Here is a 20,836-nt window from a genome sequence, read left to right on the forward strand (position 1 = left end):
AAATAATAGCTGTTTTTGAAGTTATAATCTATATAGCTTATATATAAATATTAATTATATAAGTTATGAGGGAAAGGCTTAAGACTTTCTTTATTAACTTTAACTAAATAGATTAAAGCTAAATAGTAGTTTTTCATAACTAAAGAAGAATAAGTAACTAATCTTTTAATTAAGACTTTCTAATTATTTATTAGTTTTATTAAGTTAAAAAGTTATTAATTTAAAAGTTAACTTTAGAAGTTTTTAATACTTTAATTAAGTTTGGTTTTTGTTTTTTAGTCTATAAAGAAAAGAAAGCTTCTTTTTTAATATTTATAGAAGTATAAGAAATAAAATATAAATAAGAGTAATAATCTAAAAAGTTTATTTCTAAATAGCTTTAAAATTAAGTTAATTTTAAGTTTATTAAAGTTTTTTTAAGTAACTTATAAATATTAGTTTTTATAAATAAAGCTATTTTATATAAACCTAATTAATTAAATCTTAATATAGTTATTTAAATAATTTAAAAGTTAATTATAATATTAAAGTTATATTTTATAATCTTAATTTAAATATTATTAGCTTTTTATAAAGATCATAAAATTATTCTATAATTTAAATTATTTATTATTAAAATTATAAAAATAATTTAATTAATCTAGTTATTTAAAAGGTTTTAGTAATTTTTGTTTATAGCTTTATAATACTAAATAAAATAAACTCTCATTTATAACTAAATTTGCTTATTACGGTTTATTTAATTATTAACTTAAAAAGGCATATTTATATAGAAAATAATATTTAATATTTTTAAAATATTAATTATTCTTATTGTTTTTATTATAGTTCTATAGCTTTTAAGAAAGTTTATAATATTATTTTTAATAAAACATAATATTTTAACTATTCTAAGGTATAATATTTTAAACTTTTAGAGTTTGAAGATATATACTTTAGAGATTTTGTAATAAGATTTAATAGAGGTTAAATAGCTTTATATTGGTTTATTTTTTAAAGAGTCCTCTTTAAATATTATATTAATATTAAAAGTTTTATTTTTAGAAATTGTTATTTAAAAACTTTAGTTTTTATAATTACTTTAGAACTTTAATTTAAATTTAAAATTAAAAAGGGTTTCTTTTATTAAAGTTAATAAAAAGAAAAACTTATAAAAAGACTTATTAAAATATTACTAGTAATTAAATTAGGTTTATTACTAATTATTACTAGTTTAAATTATCTATTTTAAATTAAAATTAAACTTCTTAACACTTGAGAACTTAGTGATATTATTCTTTAAAAGATATCAGTAAATTAATAGAAAAAGAACTAAAGAAAGGTTTTTCTAAAAAAAGTTAAAATAAAAAGACTATATAAAACTTAAATAAAGTTAATAATTTATTAATAGAAAAAGTAATAAAGGAATTCTTATAATATAAGTTTAAAAAAACAATAGAGAGTAAAGAAAGAGATAAAAAAAGAAAAAGATATTTTTATTATTATTTCTATCTTTATGTTTTTCTTTTATTTAAAAAGTATATTTATATTTATTATTTTTCCTCTTTTTTATTATTTTAATAATAAAGTTATTTCATATTTTACATTTTTGTTTCTCTTTATAGAGGAAGTTTAGCTATTATTAATAGTAGTTTTTGTAGCTTTATTGTATAATACTTCTCTCTTATAAATTAAACTTAAGATTTAATAAAGTTTATAATAAAAATATAATATTAATTATAGATTTTTAAAAAAGTATTTTATCCTAATTACTTATTTATTATTTAAGAATATGAAAGAAAAATAATAAAAGAAATATCTAACTATATTTTCTTTTTTATAAAATTAATATAAAGTTATTCTTAAAAAAGAGAAATACTTTTAGTTAAGTTTAAGAAATATTCTTTTTTTTTATAAAAATCAATATAATTATAATACTTTTCTTTTTTTGTTTTTTATATTTGTATATTTATAGTAACTTATAATTTAAAAAAGCTAAATATTAATATGTTTATATATAAATATAATTTAGATTTTAAGTTTTTTAAATTCTTTACTATTTTCTCTTATTAGTTAACATATTATTAGAAACTTTGTAATAAGTTTAAATAAAGAGAAGTGTTTTAGAATAAATTGATTAAGTTTATTTTTTTTAAAAAGTTATAAGAGAAGTAAAATAAATTTTATTACTTTTATAGCTTTAGTTTCAAGAATAAAAACAAAATAAATTTACTTTATTGTAGTTATTTTTAAATTATTATTATAATAACTTATAATAAAGTAATATAGTTATAATAATTTTAAATAAATAAATAGTAAACTAATAAAAAAGGATTAATTAAGTTTATATAGAACCTTATGTACTTTTTTCTACTTAATTAAATACTCCTTTTCTTAAGGTTTTTTAGAGTTTAATAAGTTTAGTTAATTTTTAATTCTAAATATGTAAACTATTACTTTCTATTTTAGGAAAATAGAGGTTAAAAAAGTATTAACTAAATTTCTTTTAATATAATAGTATTTAAATTACATTTTTTTAAACCTTTTCTATTTTAGTTTAATAGAATAATATAAAATAACTATAAAAGAAATACATTATAATAAGTTTATTTACTCTTTTATACTAATTATGAATTTTATAATAAAGTAAAAGAGAAAACTTATGAATTATACTAAAAATTCTACTCTAAATAGAAAACTTCTTAAAAATATTCAAATACTTATGTATTAATTTTTTAAATAACTATAAAAGATATAAAAGTAAATATATAAATAAAAGCTTAACTAAGTTATATTTTATTTATATTTTTTATTTTCTCTATATTTTAAGTTATATAATATTTTAAGAAAAAGTAGATTATTAAAAAGAAATTTAGTAGTATTATTTTTATAATATTCTACTTTATTTTTACTTTAAAGAATTAAAAAAGTATAATAAAAATTGAGAAAAAGAATAAAAGTAAAGCTAATTAAAACTAGAGGAGCTTAAAAATACTTATTTTTATTTAATCTTTAAAAAATAAGAATTAATAAACCTTTCTATAAACTAAGTTAAACATTCTTAAAAACTTTTCTAAGGAGATAGTTACTAAAGTTATTAAAAAGAATAAGAAAAGTATAAAAATAATTATATTTCTTATTTGTTTATTTAGTTTTTTTAATATAAGCTAATTATGCTTTTATTTACTTATATAAGTCAGTTCCTCTTATAATAACGCCTAATACTATTAAAAAATACTTATTTAGCCTCTTATTTTTAAGTTAAAATTACTAAACATTTTAAGAACTTTACCCCCTTTTAGTATAGATTAAGAAGGATAATATATTAAAGCTATATAATTACTTATTAGAAGATAACTAGCTATTAAGTATTCAGGGGATAGTAAGTAAAGTTATTAGTATATAAGTGAAAAACCTAAGGCTATATAGAAGCTAGCTTAACCTATTAATATATAAGTAAAAAACCTAAAGCTATATAGGAAGTAATAGATTATCTTTAGTACTTAGAACTACTAAATACTTAGAGGGCCTCTAGTGAAGCTAAGTATATATAACGTATATGCATAGCGAGTCGCCCATCATAGCGAGCCGCCCACCTTTCACTACCCTCCAGCCATTTGTGTAAGTCAATTAAGCCACATCGTACGAAATCAATTGAAACTACTCATCAGCCTCTTCTTCAGAGGTCTCCCAAACTACCTGACATGTTCGTACATTATGTCCAGTCTTTCCGCAGTTACCACATCGCCGCCCGCGCGATTCACCCCCCTCCGTACGAGCACCCTCTTGACGCATGTTTTCGCCTCCAGCATCAACAACCCCCTTTTCTACCCGTATTGCCTCAGCTTCAGCTGTATTAAGTGACCCTCCAAGACGTAGTTGGGTTTTCTTAGCTCTCCGGCGCTTACTTAGTATCTCATTTGCCGTACGAAGCCCGCGGCACTCGGCTTCAACAAGAGCTAGTTTGTGTGCTAACTTGCTAATACCTTTAGCTTGCAAATCAACAACCTCGTACAAATGAGTTGGTGAGCTATCTTGATGACTAGTGATTCTTTTCTTAAGTGAAGCAGAGCTTCGTACGGCGTCATGTGCTGTGGTTGGTGTCTTTGGGTCCCAGGAGCCCTGGCTGCTTGGGCATGAGTTGGATGGTGTTGGCGTCTTTGGCTTGAAATCCAGGCGGGAAAGAACTGCTTCTGGGTCGAATGGTACAAGGCCAGCCTGTCTAAAACCAGCTTGTACGTTTTCTTTGCTTATTGAAGTAAAAAAGGCTGCCTTGAAGGCAGGAAAGAAATCATCCTTAGTAATGTGCGTAATCTGCATCCGCATCATCTTCTCGATTTCCTTGCCATATGAAGCCTTCAGCGGACTAAAACAGCCAACATCAAGAGGCTGAAGCTCGTGCGATGAATGCGGAGGCATGCAAAGAGCAATAATGCCGTGTTCCTTGCAGTAATCGTCAAACTTGGTGGATTTGTGGCTGTTGTGGCCATCAAGGATTAGGAGCCGTTTAACACCCTTCGTGCGAGACTTTGTGCACTTTTCAAAATGTTTTAGCCAATCTAGGCCAATCTCATTTGTAGTCCATCCATTTTCGCTAGGGTGGACGCGCCATTCGGGTGGGAATTGGCCATTGGTATACCATGAGAGTAGGTGATATTTGCCCTTAACAATGACGTATGGAGGCAGCGCCCAGCCATCTGCACATACGCCCTGAATGACAGAAACCCATTCGCGATTGCCAGGCTGCTTCGTACGAGGCCTTCCACGGCGGTCAGAGGTTGTAATAACCTTTGCGTGCGACAGCATTCCCATCAAGAAGCCCGTCTCATCAAAATTGTAGACATCGTCATCGTGTATTCCGTACTTCGCGATTGTGTTTCGTACGAGGGCAAACCAGGCCTGCACAATTGCAGGATCTTCAGCCAATGCCCTCTGATAGTCGATTCTACGTCGAAAACGCGTCTTTAGTTGTGGTTGGCGTCGTACGAAGTTCTCTGCCCATCGCGGTCCGACACGCGTCGCGTCACGTTCGTCAAGGAGACAATCGGCCATATCTCGTACGTCGTCAAGTCGCGGTGGAAATCCTCGATCGATCAGGTCAATAACTCGTTCAAGAATCACAGTTTCTTCCACCTGAGTCATCTTCATTGAATTCGTACGAGTTTCGCGTCGTGGTAGAAGTCCAGCGCGTCGGTCGCGAAGTGTAGTTCTCGGGACCTTATAGATAGAAGCTGCTTTTCGAACGGATAGTTTTGGGTCCTTTTTAATAGCTTCAATTGCAAGGATAATGCGACTTTCATTTGAAGAAGAACTCATGGTCGTACGTAGAGGAAGGTTGTTGTGAAGGTGAAGAGTGTAGAATTAAAGAAAAGTGGGCGGCTCGCTATGATGGGCGACTCGCTATGCATATACGTTAAGTAAAGAACCTAAAGGTTTAGAAAGAAAAAGACTAATTATAGGTGCTATAGAGGGTTTAAATCCCTATATAAGTAGGAGTTCTTTTTTAGATTAATAGACTTAGAGATTAAGCTTTCTAGAGGGGGGGTATTATAAGGAAATAAGATTATAGCGCTAGGTGCTAGCGCTATGTTACGAGCGGGTCAGGGCAACCAACTGTGGCACAAAGCAAAAGCTTCGATAATGACAAATCCGTTGTCATTGTCCCCTGTTCTGTACTATATAGTTACGAGCCTACAGTGACCAACTGTAGCGGTCGTAACACGCTAAGCCTTTACTAGGCTTCTATTAAGGTTTAACTAGATTAGTTAGCTAAGCTTTAAAAAGAGGCGCTATATATATAAGTAGCTAGAAAGGCTAACTTATTTAGTTAATACTAATTAACCCTTATATTATTACTACTTTTATCCTTCCTTAGCTTAGCTACTTAAGCTAGTTATAACCCTCATAAAAATATTATATTATTATTTTTAACTATAGAAATATAACTAAACTATTATTAAATATATAATAAATTAGTCTTTTTTAGATATTTAATATTACTAATAGTAAGAACTATATGAATTAAATAAGAAGTAACTATATATAAAATTTATTTTAAAAAGTTTTAAATTTAAACTATAGTATAATAAAGAGTTACTTCTCTTTAGCTAAATAGTTTAAAAATCCCCTTTATATACTTTATAGGTTAGCTATAGAGGTTATGCTTGTTACGACCGCTACAGTTGGTCACTGTAGGCTCGTAACTATATAGTACAGAACAGGGGACAATGACAACGGATTTGTCATTATCGAAGCTTTTGCTTTGTGCCACAGTTGGTTGCCCTGACCCGCTCGTAACAATGCTCTCTCTATATATTTCCTTATTAGAGTTATATAGTAGTTAATAAGGTGTGCCTCTAGGCAGCAAACTATAAAGAAGAAAAGTTAGAAGTGAAGAAAGAAATACTAAGCATAATAGAGCTAGTCCTCTTTAGTATTTTCTATAGAACTAATATAAGTATTTAAATACTATACAGCAACATAAGGCTGCAGAAGCTATAAATATAAAGAAAGAAATTACCTCTAATTTCATAATAAGAAAAAGGTTTATAGGATCTGGTAATGAGTGCAATTTGGCAGGTTGATTATCTATTTGTCTGGCTGTAATACTTAAGCCTTGGTTCTTTCTTTCTCTTTTTCTTTAATCTGTGCGTGCCAGGTTTGACATTGTGCATTGTGTCCAGACTCCAGGTGCGTTGCGTTTCCGAATAACCAGTCTATGCTTTGCACATGCAACTAATAAGTAATGCTAGAGAATCTTGATGCGGACAAAATGTTTTGCCGCTTTGCCCGTTCCGTTCATGACGATTCCATCGATCTGATTCCGATATCGCAACATCTTCTGCCGCCACAAGACAGGCGGAGTAACCCTGGATTTACTGGCACGGCCTCTGAAGGAGCGATAGATCTCACTCCAGGCGTGTTAGGTCTGATGGAGGGTTTCTGCTCCGCGGGGTACCAACCATTTGCCGCCTTCGGGTTCAACGAGAGTAGTGACGCAACTTGGAAAGTAGGTACCGATAGGCCACATTCCTCTAAATCGAACATGAGTGTTTTCTGACCGTGACAGATACGACATCAAACGTGCCCTCTGTTTGATGGCAGCTTCCCTGAGATTTTGGAGGACATCGACAGCGGCAAGCTCCTCGGCCCTTCTTGGCCGTCTGAGGACTCCCCAACAACTGTGTTAGCTACCGGAAGCAACGCAAATTTCGCTCTAAGTAAGGGAAACAAGAAGTTGCCATCATTGAAAGACTTCCTTTATCCAATTTATATGGCTGAGAACGCAATGTTCTCCCGGTCTCCGGATTTCGCAGTGGTGCAGTTATCCCCTGCAGTTTTCCATCCCATGGGCGTCAATCGACTGTGCGACAGCATTGTCAATTTCTTGCAGCATGGAAACGCCATAAAGATCGATGTGTCATCAGTCAAAGAAGTTCTGTGTTCCTCAGAGCCGTAGACTGGTGACTATGATCGTGCCATCTTGTCATGGGCTGTCAGCTGTCCCAATCCACCCCGCGCATCAGACGCCTGATCCCGTTGGACAGCCAGAGGGCGAATTGACGCTTCCAAGCCTTGCCGACCTATCTTTTGAGAATCCCCCAACATCACAGACTGGATTCGTGTGCTCTCTTCCGCCTCGCGCTGTGTCAGACGAGAACACAACCAGCATCAGGTGTTACAATTACAACACCGGTCGCAAAATTCCTGAAGAGAAGGCTCGAATCGTTGACCTGGACTCCAACGACATAAACGTCACAACACATAGCAGACACCATCTGGTTCACCCAAGTAAGTCCCTCCCGAATTTCCCTGCAGAACCTCAATAGATTGACTGACCATTGGTGAAGCTCGCTTGGACTCACTCACCGTCCGTGAATTGGCAAGAATACAAGGCTTTCCGGATGATTTCGTTTTCTACGGTTCCGAAAGACAACAGTACGAACATGTCACTTTCGCGCAGCCACCGGCGGCGGCAAGAGCGGCTGCAGAGTGTATCAAGACCGTCATCAAGCGGTTCAGAGAGGTGAAGCTTAGAGATGGAGAAGGTTCCCAGCGACCGAACAAGCGTCGCAGAGAGGACAATGGCCCGAGCCAGGAGGTTTCTAGAGAGGGTGCGTAGAATGGATTTTCTGATTTGCTTGTTGGATGCCTCGAAAGAGACGCAGTATCTGCGCTACACTTTCAACACTGCTCGTTGCTAAACTGCTTATAACATAAACCAAAGCTCTCGTGAATTCTCACGAAGCAGTGATAGAATTTACTCCCGACAGGAACAACATGCCGTACATTGAACTGCGTTGCACGTTTTCAAGGTGGACATAATCGGGCGTGTGATAAGATATGGCACTTTGAAGTTTTTACAATGTGCTGCACTGATTATGACCAATTTTCGAATGTTGATCAGGCTCAAACAACATCGCGGACAGGACTTCATCATCAGCTGTGGGCTCGGCACTCTCCAACCGAGTCAGCACAGCTTGTGGAGATCCGGGGCTCGGTCGCGGATCCGAACCGAACCGAATGAACCGGGGTCTCCACACCCGATCCTCATCAATTATCGAAACGGACGCGAGAATGATCAGATTCTCTTCCGCAGGAGATCCAACGCGTCGTGAAGGATCATCTCCTGTGGTCTTTTTCTTTTGAACTTGAGCGAACACCATCGTTCTCGTTCTTCCGCTCTCACCTTTACCTCTCGGTAGCGATGGAGAACACGACCGCTCCGCCCGTGGATCAACTTGACGACAAGCATCAACGATCCGAGTCGCCGTCACAGACCGCAATTGAAAATGACGAGGGACCTCTTCCACCCCTGGCACCCGCTACGACAACAGCATCCTACGTTCCCCCGCCACTGCCACCATGGCGTCGCAAGGCAATCATGCTCGCCCTTTGCCTAACACTTCTCCTCTCGGCTCTTGACATCACGATCATCGCGACTGCCCTGCCGACGATCGCGTCCACACTGCATGCCTCGGCCGCGCAGTATGCTTGGGTAGGCAGCTCCTATACGCTCTCCAGCACGGCATCTACACCAGTATGGGCTAAGATGTCAGACATTTTCGGTCGGAAGGGAACCATCATGGCTGCGGCGGCGACGTTCATGGCAGGAAGTCTTGTTGCGGCGCTGGCTGGCTCGATCTCCGTCTTGATTGCCGGGAGGACGATTCAAGGCTTGGGTGGTGGAGGCTCGTTGGTGCTTGTCACGATTGTGATTGGGGATTTGTTCAAGCTGGAGGAAAGAGCGAAGTATTATGGCATGACCGGCATCGTTTATGGCATCGCAAGTGCCGTCGGGCCAGTGCTCGGCGGAGTGTTTACTCAGACCATTGGCTGGAGATGGTGTTGTGAGTGTTTCCTGATTTCGTCTGCTTTCTTGGGGCATGTTTCTAACCTGGTACAGTCTACATCAATCTCCCCTTCGACGGAATCGCCCTCATCGTCCTCTTCTTCGTCCTCAAAGTCGGAACTCCGAAAGAACCTTTCATGACCGGCCTGCGCGAACTCGACTGGACTGGCTTTGCCCTCATCATCGGTGGGACGATCTGCTTCCTCTACGGCCTCGAGACCGGCGCGGGCGGGCTGCTGCCATGGGACTCGGCGCAGGTGATTTGCCTGATCCTCTTTGGCGTGGTGATCCTCCCTCTTTTCATGGTCTGGGAAGCCCGCTTTGCCTCGAGCCCAATAATCCCGTTTCGCATCTTCCAGAAGATCACCAATGTCGCGGCTTTTACGTTCTCATGCATCCACAGCTCCGTGTTCATCTCCTACGACTACTTCCTCCCGCTGTACTTCCAGGTCGTCCTGGGCTTCCCCCCAATTATTGCTGGTGTCTCGCTCTTTCCGCTCTTGATCCCGCTCACGGTCATGACGATGCTCGGCGGCCTGTTCACGCGAAAGACAGGCAACTACGTCGTCCCCATCTTCCTCGGCGCCACGCTCATGACGCTCGGAAATGGGCTCTTCATCACCTTCGGCACAACCCCGGACTGGGCCAAAATTGTCAGCTTCCAGATCATCACCGGCATCGGCGCGGGTGTGCTCTTCCAAAGCCCGATGATTGCCATCCAGACTCACACCCATCAAAAGGATATGGCAGCTGCCATGTCTGCCTTCACGTTCTTCAGGTCGCTGTTCTCGTCCATGTCGGTGGTCATTGGGACGGTGCTGCTGCAGCGGAACCTGGGAGGAGGAGGGTTGACGGCGCTTCACTCGGAGGAAACATCTGTTCAGACGGAAGGCACGGGGAAGGAAGATTACGTCGCTGCTTTGCATATCATGTGGGCTTTCTTTACTGGTGTTGCTGGGTGTATGATCGTTGCTGCTTGTTTTATCAAGCCGAAGCCGAAGAAGTCGTCACAGACGTCGGCGCCATAGTCTCGAATTTCCGTGAATTAAATCTTTAAAACTAGAATCACACCAAGACTCAGCTGTTAATAAGCATTCCAATTCGCCCTATTTACCTTGAAGCCGTAAAAGCCTATGTATTAGCGTTTCCAACCAGAACCATGCATAGGTGTACAGGGCCGCCGAAGATCGAGCATATAATTTAGGCAATTGATACACGGGCATCACGAATTGATACACGGGCATCACTCTTATCCGGGCATCACTTTTAAGCCCATCTATTGGCCCAAATTTTTTGTTAGTGCACTTCCATTCTGCTAATCACCCTACAAGTATTACCGCCCAAAACATTCTTTCTGCCACTTAGCCCCTAAACCCCGCAGTTTGACGCGTCGTAACAATCTGCATCAATCTTCAACGAATCTATACAAATTCCATCCATTACAATGGCTTCGCCTATTACAGTATCTGATTCGTCATCCCAATCCCAACGGAACCGAAAGCGTCAAGCTCAAAGTCCCAGTTCTTCCAACCAACCTCGCCCCGAGAAACGTCAACGGCAACACAGAGAACTCCGGCATCCATCACCCACACTCTCCACAAGTAGTAGTGGTTCCAGTATCAGCCCATACTACGGGGCCGGTGATGATAGAGCACTTGATAACATCTTTGCTTCACACCCTCAGTCATTCACTTCCGTCCCAGAACCTCATGGACTCCGGGGACACGATGATGCTGCTATCGACACGTATAACAACCACAAGATTTGGCTCTCCCTTCAATACCCTTCCGGTCTCCGCTGGCAAAAGGTCAAAATGCCTATGCTTGGTCCAGAATATGGCCGATTACCTTCTCATCAATGGAGCCGCCCACAACCAACTACCGAACAACGCGAACCAACTCCCGAACCAACCCCAACCGAGTTTACATCTGCATTAAACATTATTCGGAAGGTGATTGGAAAAGAGAGGGCCTTAACTGAGAAGGCTGCTCGGGCATGTGAACGCGTCCGACGATATCGAGAACGAATGGGTTATTCACCCCACTCTTCAGCAGCAACTTCAGTTGCCTCCAATTCTCCTCCACCCTACTCGCCTCCCCGCTCAGCTCAGCCTTCGGCCAGTCCCGCACCTTCAACCACACCACGTTGTTTATCCGAAAAGTCCTTCTCACCATCCCCAATCACAATTCCAAACCCACCGATTCCAGGCGACCCAGAACCCTCAATGGATGCCCTTTTCGACCGAGTCAATACATTTGCAAAAACGCATGGGTTTGGTCTTGTACGACGTAACGGCCTTTCACGTAAGGGTCGAAAAGTCAGGTACACTTTTCAGTGTGATCGATTTGGTGACCCTCGTCCAAGTGAGGGTGCTGGTATTCGACAACGGAAGTCCCGGAAATGTGGGTGTCAATGGATGATTATTGCAGAGGCCCTGGAAGAGGGGAAGTGGCTTTTACGTTGCCACCCAAAGTCCGAACACAGCCAACACAACCATGGGCCCAGCCTTGATGCTTCTGCACATCCATCACACAGAAAACTGGATGAACCCACCAAAACTGCTATTGAAACAACAAGCCGCCGTGTCGGTATCCGGGCTCGCGATGTACGTGCTGTTGTCCAAGAACAGTTTCCCGACTCTACTTTCACACAACGGGACATCTATAACGCTAGGGCACTCATTAACCGCGAAAAATTAGATGGGTACTCGTCAACTGCGGCACTGATTAAGCTTTTTGATGAGCGCAGTATTCCCTATGTTGTGAAGTGGGCGGATGACAATTCCAACCGGCTCGTTGGTCTTGTATGGACCTTTCCCTACTGTCTCCAGATGTGGAAACGATTTCCTGAAGTTATCAGCTTCGACAACACATACAACACTAATCGTTTCAAACTACCGTTATTCCAAGCAACGGGACACACATGCCTTGGGTCCGTTTTCAATACAGCATTCGGCCTTATCGATAATGAGCGCCTTGAAGGGTTTCAGTTTCTTTCCGACAGCATACGTCAACTTGCCATTCAGAACTCCATTCGCCAACCTGATGTTATTATCACCGATTACGATAAGCAGATGAAGAATGCCTTAAACCAACAATTCCCTGGAGTACAGCAGCAACTTTGCATCCACCACATCAATTCCAATGTCCTTCTCAAGGCTAAACAGAAGTGGCTAAAGGATAAGAATCACGATAGTGATTCCAGTGAATCCGAAAAGGAGGACCCATCCACAGCTATAACTGAGCTTAATGATGAGGACCGGGGATGCATCCGTACCCCAGCAAGTAACAGTATTCCTCATACCTATCGTGGGGTCCTGGATATGTGGAAGCTTGTTGTATTTGCTGAGACCGAGGAAGCCCATGAAAAGGCCTGGGCCAATCTCTGCAAGGAATTTGATGACCAGAGGCCAATTCTGCGCTACTTGTATGGGACATACATGCCTGTTAGGGCACAATGGGCCCGCTGCTTTATTCGCCACTACCGGAACTTTGGTGTCCGTGTCACTTCAGGCACTGAAGCAAGCAACAACAACATCAAGGGCTACCTACTCAATGGCCTCAGTCATCTGTATCGGCTTGTCGATGTCATGCAGGATATGATTGGGGACCAGAAACAGTCCTTTGTTCAAGCTTGTGCCCAGGACGAGGTGCTGGCTAGTCGGGAGTACAGTCGCAGTCGGTCTGAATACCTTGGCGACCTTCGGACCATGCTTTCATCAAAGGCCCTAGGTCTGATTGTGAAACAGTACCTCTTAGCTAAGAAAGCCCTGCCGACTGGTCGGAACCCAAAACCAGTTCCACTTGGGGATTGTATGGATGATTGTTCGGTGTCTGTGGAGTATGGTATCCCGTGCTGCCATAAAATCTACGAAAAGCTCGTGGACTCAGGCTCATTTAGTAAGTGGGAAGTTCATCCACGATGGCGACTACGGGAGACCACTTCACAGGACCCATACCGTCGGATCCTGGACCCAAAGATTGCCGGGGCTCTTCGTGGAAGGCCCAAGAATACTGCAGAGGTAGTGCCCCCTAGGTTGGCCATCCGTGAGGAGGAGAAAGGCAAGAAGCCGCCTCGGAAACAGCCTCGGAAACAGCCAGCCAGTCAGCCTTCATCAGGACGTCGACGTGGGCGACCACCTGGAAGCCGGAACAAAACGGTAATAGGAACTACATCAGGGCAATCTAATCAAGTAGGTTTATCCCAGCGGCAAACGCGGAGCCAGGGTGTTCTTCGTACAGGTCAAACAACGGGTGTGCGTATGAGTGGGCGGCAATTACAGGCCAGTATTCGCCGGAGGCGGAGTCAGTTGGAACTGCTTGGGAGTGATGAGGAGTAAATGGGATTTAGGTGTGTTTTAGGTTACTAGTATATTGAATGGATCGTATCAATTGAGATTTGCAGAATAGCCAGGTGAAGGCCCATTTGAGATTTGCAAAAGTAGGGGTTGTGTGGCTAGTTTGGCAAATCTCAAAAAGCCTCGTGAGGAGCAGCAGTAAGCGCAGTAGGAAGAAAATAGCTGAAATGGTAGCTGTTAGGAAGCGACCGCTCACCGCCTTGGGCGAGAAGTAGTAGTGGGCCTGATTTTATTTGGGCCAATAGATGGGCTTAAAAGTGATGCCCGGATAAGAGTGATGCCCGTGTATCAATTCGTGATGCCCGTGTATCAATTCCCATAATTTAAAGGACGTCTGGTCTTCAAACCCATAGCCCGCCCAATCACAGGTTATCAACTACTGAAAGAAATTACCATCACCCTCAAAGTCTTCTGAACATCCCAAGGACAGTTTTCTTGTTGCACTTGTTTTCACATACAGCACAACTAACCAAAACCTTCGTGGATCAGTTGCCGTCGCCGAATAATAGCCTCCAACTTTCGTGTCTTCGAAATCCTGCGTAAAGGTGGTCACAAGGAGCATTGAATACAATTATAAAACCACAAGTACAATTAAGGTAAGTATTTCGGCTTCGTAATTCCTGATTGTGTGACGACATTGACTTTTTTTCCACCGCGCCAAACAAGCCTCCGAATCACTTGTCGTATTTTGTGCCTTTCTAATCCCTGGGTAGGTGTATATTCAATTTCAAATTCGAACTACTTCTCATCAGCAACAGTGATATCACCTCACCTCAACAGGTGAGGGACAAGGCTGCAGGGGAATCATGAAAGTTTGATACCAGTCTTTCCGTGTAACTTCCTTCAACCACCATCCTTTTCTCGGGTAACGCTGCACCTCTCCCTCCATATATCATAACAATACCCCGTTCCTCCAAAAGCGGCATCATTCAACAGGGACCTTAGTGGGTCACGGTGTTTGCTGACCATGTTTGTTACTGTTTGCTCTCGTCGGTTGACCGCAGCGTCAACCTGGCCCACTTTTCTTCTCACCTCGAGTTTAGCACAGCTCCTCCTCTCCAACCTTTCAAAGACAAACAAATCATCCACTCAGAACAGCCTTGCCATTTCACAACGAATTTCATTTTGCGCGGCCCGCATTCTAAAAAGTGCAAAGGTCTTGTTCAGGAGCGCCCAGATGATGTCGTCTCCCTACGAATCCGTTTCCGATGACAGTCAACAACCCACAACCGATCCGATGTCATCCTCGTCAGATTCACCGGAGACCTCCTCCGATGAGGAGGATGACTACCAAGGTCTCAAGATGTCAGGCACGCACTCACTGGGGCTGAACAAGAATTATGTCCTATCTTGGAGACGACTGCACGCGTTTCGCGAGTTCATCCAAAATTGGTCAGAGATTCTAATGTACTTGCCTCCTCGACGCCAATGCTGATACCCACATGGGAAGGACGGTATCATCGCGGCGTTTGACATGGATCCCCGATCTTTCTTGCCGGTTTGGGACGAAACGACGCCAGGAGTAATCCGCATCACAGTGCATCGCAACATCGAAGGTCAACGAGAGCTCGTCGGCTTCATCGTTCATAAAGCCAAGACAGGAACAGTCGAGATAGCCAACTTCAACGCCAACCTTTCTATGGATGATTTGAGCATCGGCGGCTCAACGAAGAGGAACAATGATAAGTTCGCTGGCGTTCATGGTGAAGGATTCAAGGTTGCAGCCCTCGTCATGGTCAGATCTGGGATCCCAGTCCGCATCCAATCCACATCTGCAAACTGGAACTTCGGCTTCAACGGTGTCAATAAAGATCGATTCTATTGCAAGATTTCAAAGCCTAACACAAGGAATGTCGATTCTGAGACGGCCTCGCTTACACAGCAGACAATGGGAGGAACGCTGCGATCCGATCTGGTGTCGTACTCTTCCAGGGACGTGACAATCCAGCTCTCCCATCCAGCAACGGGCAGAGGATACCGCAACCCTATTTCTGCAGACGAGTTCCGGGGCTGGACGACCGTCTCGCTTGACTTGAGCAACCCCGATCCCGACAAAATGATCCGAACACAGCACGGAGACCTAGTCCTCGATGAGAGGTTTGCAGGACAAATCTACTTGAATGGGTTCAAAGTGAGCGCCCCTACTCTTGGCAGCAAATCTTACAGATTCTGCTACAACTTTGCGACTGGAAAGCTTGGTCGTGATCGGGAAAGAATGACGTCTCACGACAAAGAGGCGGAGACGCTGGCCAATATCTAGGAGACAGCGGTGGCAGGCGACCATGGCAACCTTGTACAGCGTTACGTCGAGCTTTTCAGTAAAGACCCTGTTGATATCATCTCTGCTGAGAAGGCATCCAGAGTCTTGGCCCGACGCATCAGGACCTGGCTGAGAACTAGTCAACTGGGCGGATTTTATTATTCGGAAGGCTCCGATTCTAAGCATGACGGTGGTCATCAGGTGAGAAGGTCTTGGCACAAGAGCGAAATGCAGACAGATTGCTGATGAATGATTTATCACAGGTTGACATCTTTCTGAACGATATCAAGAGGCAGCCTCGAAAGCTGGCCAAAGAGCTGGGGCGACTTCTTGTAAAGTACGACTGCGCCCGAACCCCCCAGCAGGAATGAATCCGTCTGTTCTCGTCATCCCAGCCTGTTGGTAATGTGGATGGCTACTTCGGTCTTAACATTTCCCGTATACTGAAGTCAGTTTTGGCAATGGATACAGCACTTTCTGGAATTCAGCTCCAATTCGTACAAGGTGCTGATACCACCATCGACCTGCACTTTGACCCGAAGAGTGGGGTGCTTCAGATTAATCATAGATGGCTCAATTTCGAAGCCGTTCATGTCGAAACTCCATGCGAGTTCTTTGAGATCGCGAAGCATGATCACGTTGACGACATTTTCTACTGCGACCATGTGGTAGAAGATTTGCTTGAGGTTGCAATGAACCATATACGGGACTATGTCGACGTTTCTCCTTCCAAAGCCATCGAGCTACGACGCCAGGCTCGGGAGTACATTCGGCAGACCCCCAGAGGCGTCCAAGTTTCAACGACTTCCAAGGCTGGCGAGCTTCAAGTCCACTGGCTCCGAAACAACTACGAGATGGTGTCCAGGAACTACCTCGAGAAGAAGGTCTGCAACGTCAAACTCCATAGTCTCAGCATTTGTGAGACAAGACGTGAAGACCTCATAATCAACACGGGTAAGTTGCACACTATTATTGCCTCAACAGCTAATAATAAGTCGCACATAGAACACCTGTCTAGTGCCAGGTGCGAATGCCCTTCGACGACAGTCCCGCTGTCGCAAAGCTGCGTCCTCTTTGCAAATCTCGACCCAAATGAGGACTACGTTCCGGTGGTTTGGCGTGAAAGAGAGACTGCATTCACTGCGTTTCCTCCTCAATGCGTACGCCCCCTGGATAGATCCGAGCCTATTACGCCTCCAAGCGGTCGCTCTCATTCCGTGAGCGTGGAGACGGAGTCTGAAATTGATGGAAACGGACTCTGCATACGACAACGAATCGTCAGAGATAGACATTTACTCAGAACGAGACGTTTACTCAGAGGGAGACATTTACTCGGGGCAAGACATTTACTCGGAGCCAGACATTTACTCAGCTACACCATAGGCTCGTGACGACCCGCCGGTGGAAGAGGGCCTGGATAGAGGAATGCACGCTCGTGAGGAGGCCATTTCTGAGCGTATCTGGCAGAACGAGGAGTTCCCTCAGCTTCGGTCAATTGTTCTCACTCCACGAACATTGTGCCGCTGCGAGGTGAGTACAAGCAGAGGAAACATTTGGTGGCTTTTCTAAGTGATGCCTAGGAAAACGACATGGATATGTTTCTGGAATCTAGCCTTTACGACAGTCGTCTGGACATTGAGTTCGAAAAAGACCGATACTATGAGATTCGAGACAGTTCTCAGTGTTATCCCAATTATATCGCTTGGGTGCACGACGTTCACGACGGGAGCGCAGGATGTGTCCAAGAACGTCATCTGAGCGTCACCAAGTTCTCGATTCTTCGGCAAGAGCACCTTTTCCGGGGCGGAACGAAGCTGAACGAGAGCGCCGAGATTGCCGATTTGATGCTGCACTTTTCGTCTGTACAACATATGGGACAACAGACCGACGCCGAGGTTGTCATGATCAAGGACATCACATTTGCCAAGGCCCTCAGCACGAGCTTCAGAGTCAGATATCGCCCTGTTTTTCACACACATTCATGCGTTCCAACCAACGTGGACGGATCCTCGACGACAGGAGACGACGGCAAGAAGGAGTTGTCTTGTCGCTTTGCTAGGTCAGTGAGCGATGAAACCGTCACGGTCACACCCATCATTCCGAAGCATCTAGCCCGAGAGGAACGGCCAGAGTGAAAGGGTTTCTCAAGCTCATCCCCAGTCAGTGTCTTCGATTTCACCCCGAACGTTCTTGGCCCATTGGAAGGGTTTGCCGAGGCGGGATTCAATTCGTTCGCAGCTATTGGATTTGATCCAGAGCACAGCATCAGTTGGAAAGTGCGTACAAATTAATTTCTATATGTGGAAAATCCCCGCCTAACTTGTCAATCTAGGTGCGCTATCCAAATTGCACTGTCTTTGATGGTTCTGCTCAGCAGCTCTTCAATGACTTGGGCTCGGGAACTCTGGATACCCCCCACTTGCTCGCAGGGGACCCGATCAAAGTTTCCTTAGTGGCAGGACGGAACACTGACCGATGCTCAAAGCCCAAGATTGAACCCGAGCTCAAGGAGAGCTTTCTCGATCCACTTGACATCATGGACTCCATCACGAAATCAAACTTTGACCCGGACTTTCAGGTCCTTCAAATGCCACCTGGGGTATTTCACCCCAATGTTTTTGAACGGTTCTCGTCCACAATCTTTCAACTTCTCGAAAAAGGTGAGACAGTATGTGTCAACATCTCATTGCTGCAGAGTTTCGGCTGCGCCCGTCAGCGGTACCTGGTGAATACCGTTGCCTCGCGGTTTCCTGGCTTGGCCGTTGTACCCATCAAGCTCGCAGCCCATCGAACTGAGGATGACGAGTTCACGCTCATAACCGATCTCATCAAAGACCTGAGCTTCCTCAACCCAAGGCAGACGGAATCTTCAGAGGAGGTGAGAGGTCAGTTCATATGCTCCCCATCTGGGGAATTAGGGGGCAGCAACGTGTCACCAAGTTACGTCTACAACCACAACACCATCATCAGGCGTTCGGAGATCGAAAGCCTCCGTATATCTCCGTCCTTCAATCTCAGCCACTTATCCCCTGGAGATGCAGGCGATTCTCAACGTCAGAGCTGCTTGACCGTTCGCGAGATCGCGAGAATCCAACATTTCAAAGACTACTTTGTGTTCTACGGTTCGCCTCTCAAGCAGTTTGGGGATGTTAGAGCGGCACAGCCTCCACCGGTGGCAAGAGCGATTGCAAACTGCATTGCAAAATGCATCAAGTCCGTTGTTGAGAGATCCGGGGGTAGGGATTACGGAAACAAGTCCGATGATAATGAGATCGGAGACAGGTCCGAAGGGGAAAGGCCGAGCAAAAGACGCAGAGAAGAATAACGATTGGTTGAGCTGGTGAATTCACAGGTAGATATCCACAGTGTAAAATCAGAGGCAAATAAGATTGTGAAGCCTCATAGATAGAAGCTCTTCAGCGTGAGCTGTAATAATAGCATGTAGAGTTCACAAAAGTCAAACTACGAACAGAGTTGATGCCTTTCATTACTACGCTAATACACTGATGCGTCTCCTCAACTGCGTCCTAATTTCCAATTGGGTATCTCGTTGTCATTCAATCATTCATCAGTAAGTGTTCGTCCGTCTCATAACAAGTCCACCGTCTGCTTAAGCATGAAGAAAGTCCTGACGCGTGTCTGAAACGCTTCGCAGGAATCTCGCCAACTATTACACAACTGTCAGCGGCTTGACCTTAAGCTCATAAAACGCATTACACTCGCTGACCTCACCAAGACAAATGCAGTCTATGGATCAACTGACACTGCTCGCATGTATTGCGTGATACCCGAAGTTGCTCCATAGCACGCATGGCAGTTGACGATGTCTTTATGTCATTCGTGGGGTCGCTCAACTGCTGTTGTAGTCGCCGCATCCGTCACTAGGCTCGTATTCAATGTTGATGATTTCGGTTGATTTGCGACAGCGAGGTCTTCCAGCCCATGACAGTTATTGCAGGAAGACATCCTGGTGAAAGCAAGCAGCTTGTTGAGGACGGCAAATTCCACTTTCAGCTTGATGCTGTATACCAGCGGTTTGCTTGTGGTCTGGAACACGAAAAAGTCCATGTATTCCAGCACACAGAGTGCGGTGTCGAGAAGGAAAACGAGGACGAACATGGCAACAAGATAGCCGAGCAGTACTTTCGCTTCTCGGCCCTTGAATTCGAACAATGATTTGAAGTTGTGGAAGCCCATTCGTACGAAGATCGCGGTGATAATGGTCTCTTGTACGGTGAAAACCATGAGCGACACTTTTTCGAAGACGCTGAATCGCTTCGTCCACGCCGGTGTATCAATCCCTGACCAAACCAACGAAAATAATACGGTTTGCGGTATGTGTACCAAGCAAACCGTTGTGATAATCATTGCCAGGACCAGCTTTATCGTCAATCGGTTGTAGACCACCAAATGTAGCCGCGACCACATCACGACCGACTGCCCCGTAACCATCATGTACCACCCAACATGGGCAAACGACCCTGGTATCGGCGTCTTATGTGGTTGGAGGAATCGGCCTAGGCCCCCACACGCGTGGAACAGAATCCCCGTGTTGGCGACCAGCATGCTCCAAAAATACCGGCCGCGTCGTCGTCGGAACGTCGTGAAGATGAGGACGTAAATTTCAATCGCGTTGTACATGCCCGCGGTCGCCAAGGCCGTGATGGCGATGCGGTCGGCCTCTGAAAGCTTGTCTCCGATGGCTCCCTGAACCTGCGCCATGATTCGAAGGTCGCGTGGCGATGGGGCATTCCCAATCGTACGGGACGGCGCGCGACGGCCGTTGTGGATCCTTTCTCTCGGAGAACTTCCGTGGGGTGCGTCGGGCCCCCGGTCTGTTCGTATATTCGTTTTATTTCGACGTTCGCGATCGAAAGGGAGTCGATTA

General features: G+C 43.2%; 5 protein-coding genes across 5 annotated transcripts; 4 read left to right on the plus strand and 1 right to left on the minus strand.

Moving 5' to 3' along the window:
• Positions 1–7,448: 7,448 nt before the first annotated feature.
• CGGC5_v002530 (putative modification methylase) lies at positions 7,449–8,101 on the plus strand (the record flags this gene model as incomplete). Its single annotated transcript, XM_032025143.1, has 2 exons — positions 7,449–7,770; positions 7,830–8,101. 2 exons carry the CDS (start codon positions 7,449–7,451, stop codon positions 8,099–8,101), a joined length of 594 nt encoding a protein of 197 aa, XP_031878290.1.
• Positions 8,102–8,686: 585 nt separating this feature from the next.
• On the plus strand, positions 8,687–10,359 carry dotC-3 (Efflux pump dotC; the record flags this gene model as incomplete). The annotated part of the gene is made up of 2 exons (XM_032025141.1): positions 8,687–9,329; positions 9,386–10,359. 2 exons carry the CDS (start codon positions 8,687–8,689, stop codon positions 10,357–10,359), a joined length of 1,617 nt encoding a protein of 538 aa, XP_031878288.1.
• A 4,803-nt stretch (positions 10,360–15,162) lies between these two features.
• CGGC5_v002532 (uncharacterized protein) lies at positions 15,163–15,948 on the plus strand (the record flags this gene model as incomplete). The annotated part of the gene is made up of 1 exon (XM_032025140.1): positions 15,163–15,948. One exon carries the CDS (start codon positions 15,163–15,165, stop codon positions 15,946–15,948), a length of 786 nt encoding a protein of 261 aa, XP_031878287.1.
• Positions 15,949–16,409: 461 nt separating this feature from the next.
• CGGC5_v002533 (uncharacterized protein) lies at positions 16,410–19,273 on the plus strand (the record flags this gene model as incomplete). Its single annotated transcript, XM_066150986.1, has 6 exons — positions 16,410–16,902; positions 16,996–17,108; positions 17,332–17,478; positions 17,529–18,007; positions 18,113–18,224; positions 18,281–19,273. The coding sequence occupies 6 exons, from the start codon at positions 16,410–16,412 to the stop codon at positions 19,271–19,273; spliced, it is 2,337 nt and encodes a 778-aa protein (XP_066009896.1).
• A 509-nt stretch (positions 19,274–19,782) lies between these two features.
• CGGC5_v002534 (uncharacterized protein) lies at positions 19,783–20,670 on the minus strand (the record flags this gene model as incomplete). Its single annotated transcript, XM_032025138.1, has 1 exon — positions 19,783–20,670. One exon carries the CDS (start codon positions 20,668–20,670, stop codon positions 19,783–19,785), a length of 888 nt encoding a protein of 295 aa, XP_031878334.1.
• Between the last annotated feature and the right edge of the window lie 166 nt (positions 20,671–20,836).

This window comes from Colletotrichum fructicola (genome assembly GCF_000319635.2).
Source record: "Colletotrichum fructicola Nara gc5 chromosome Unknown KSG_Nara_v1_contig01, whole genome shotgun sequence".
In the NCBI taxonomy this organism is placed as follows: Eukaryota; Fungi; Ascomycota; class Sordariomycetes; order Glomerellales; family Glomerellaceae; genus Colletotrichum; species Colletotrichum fructicola.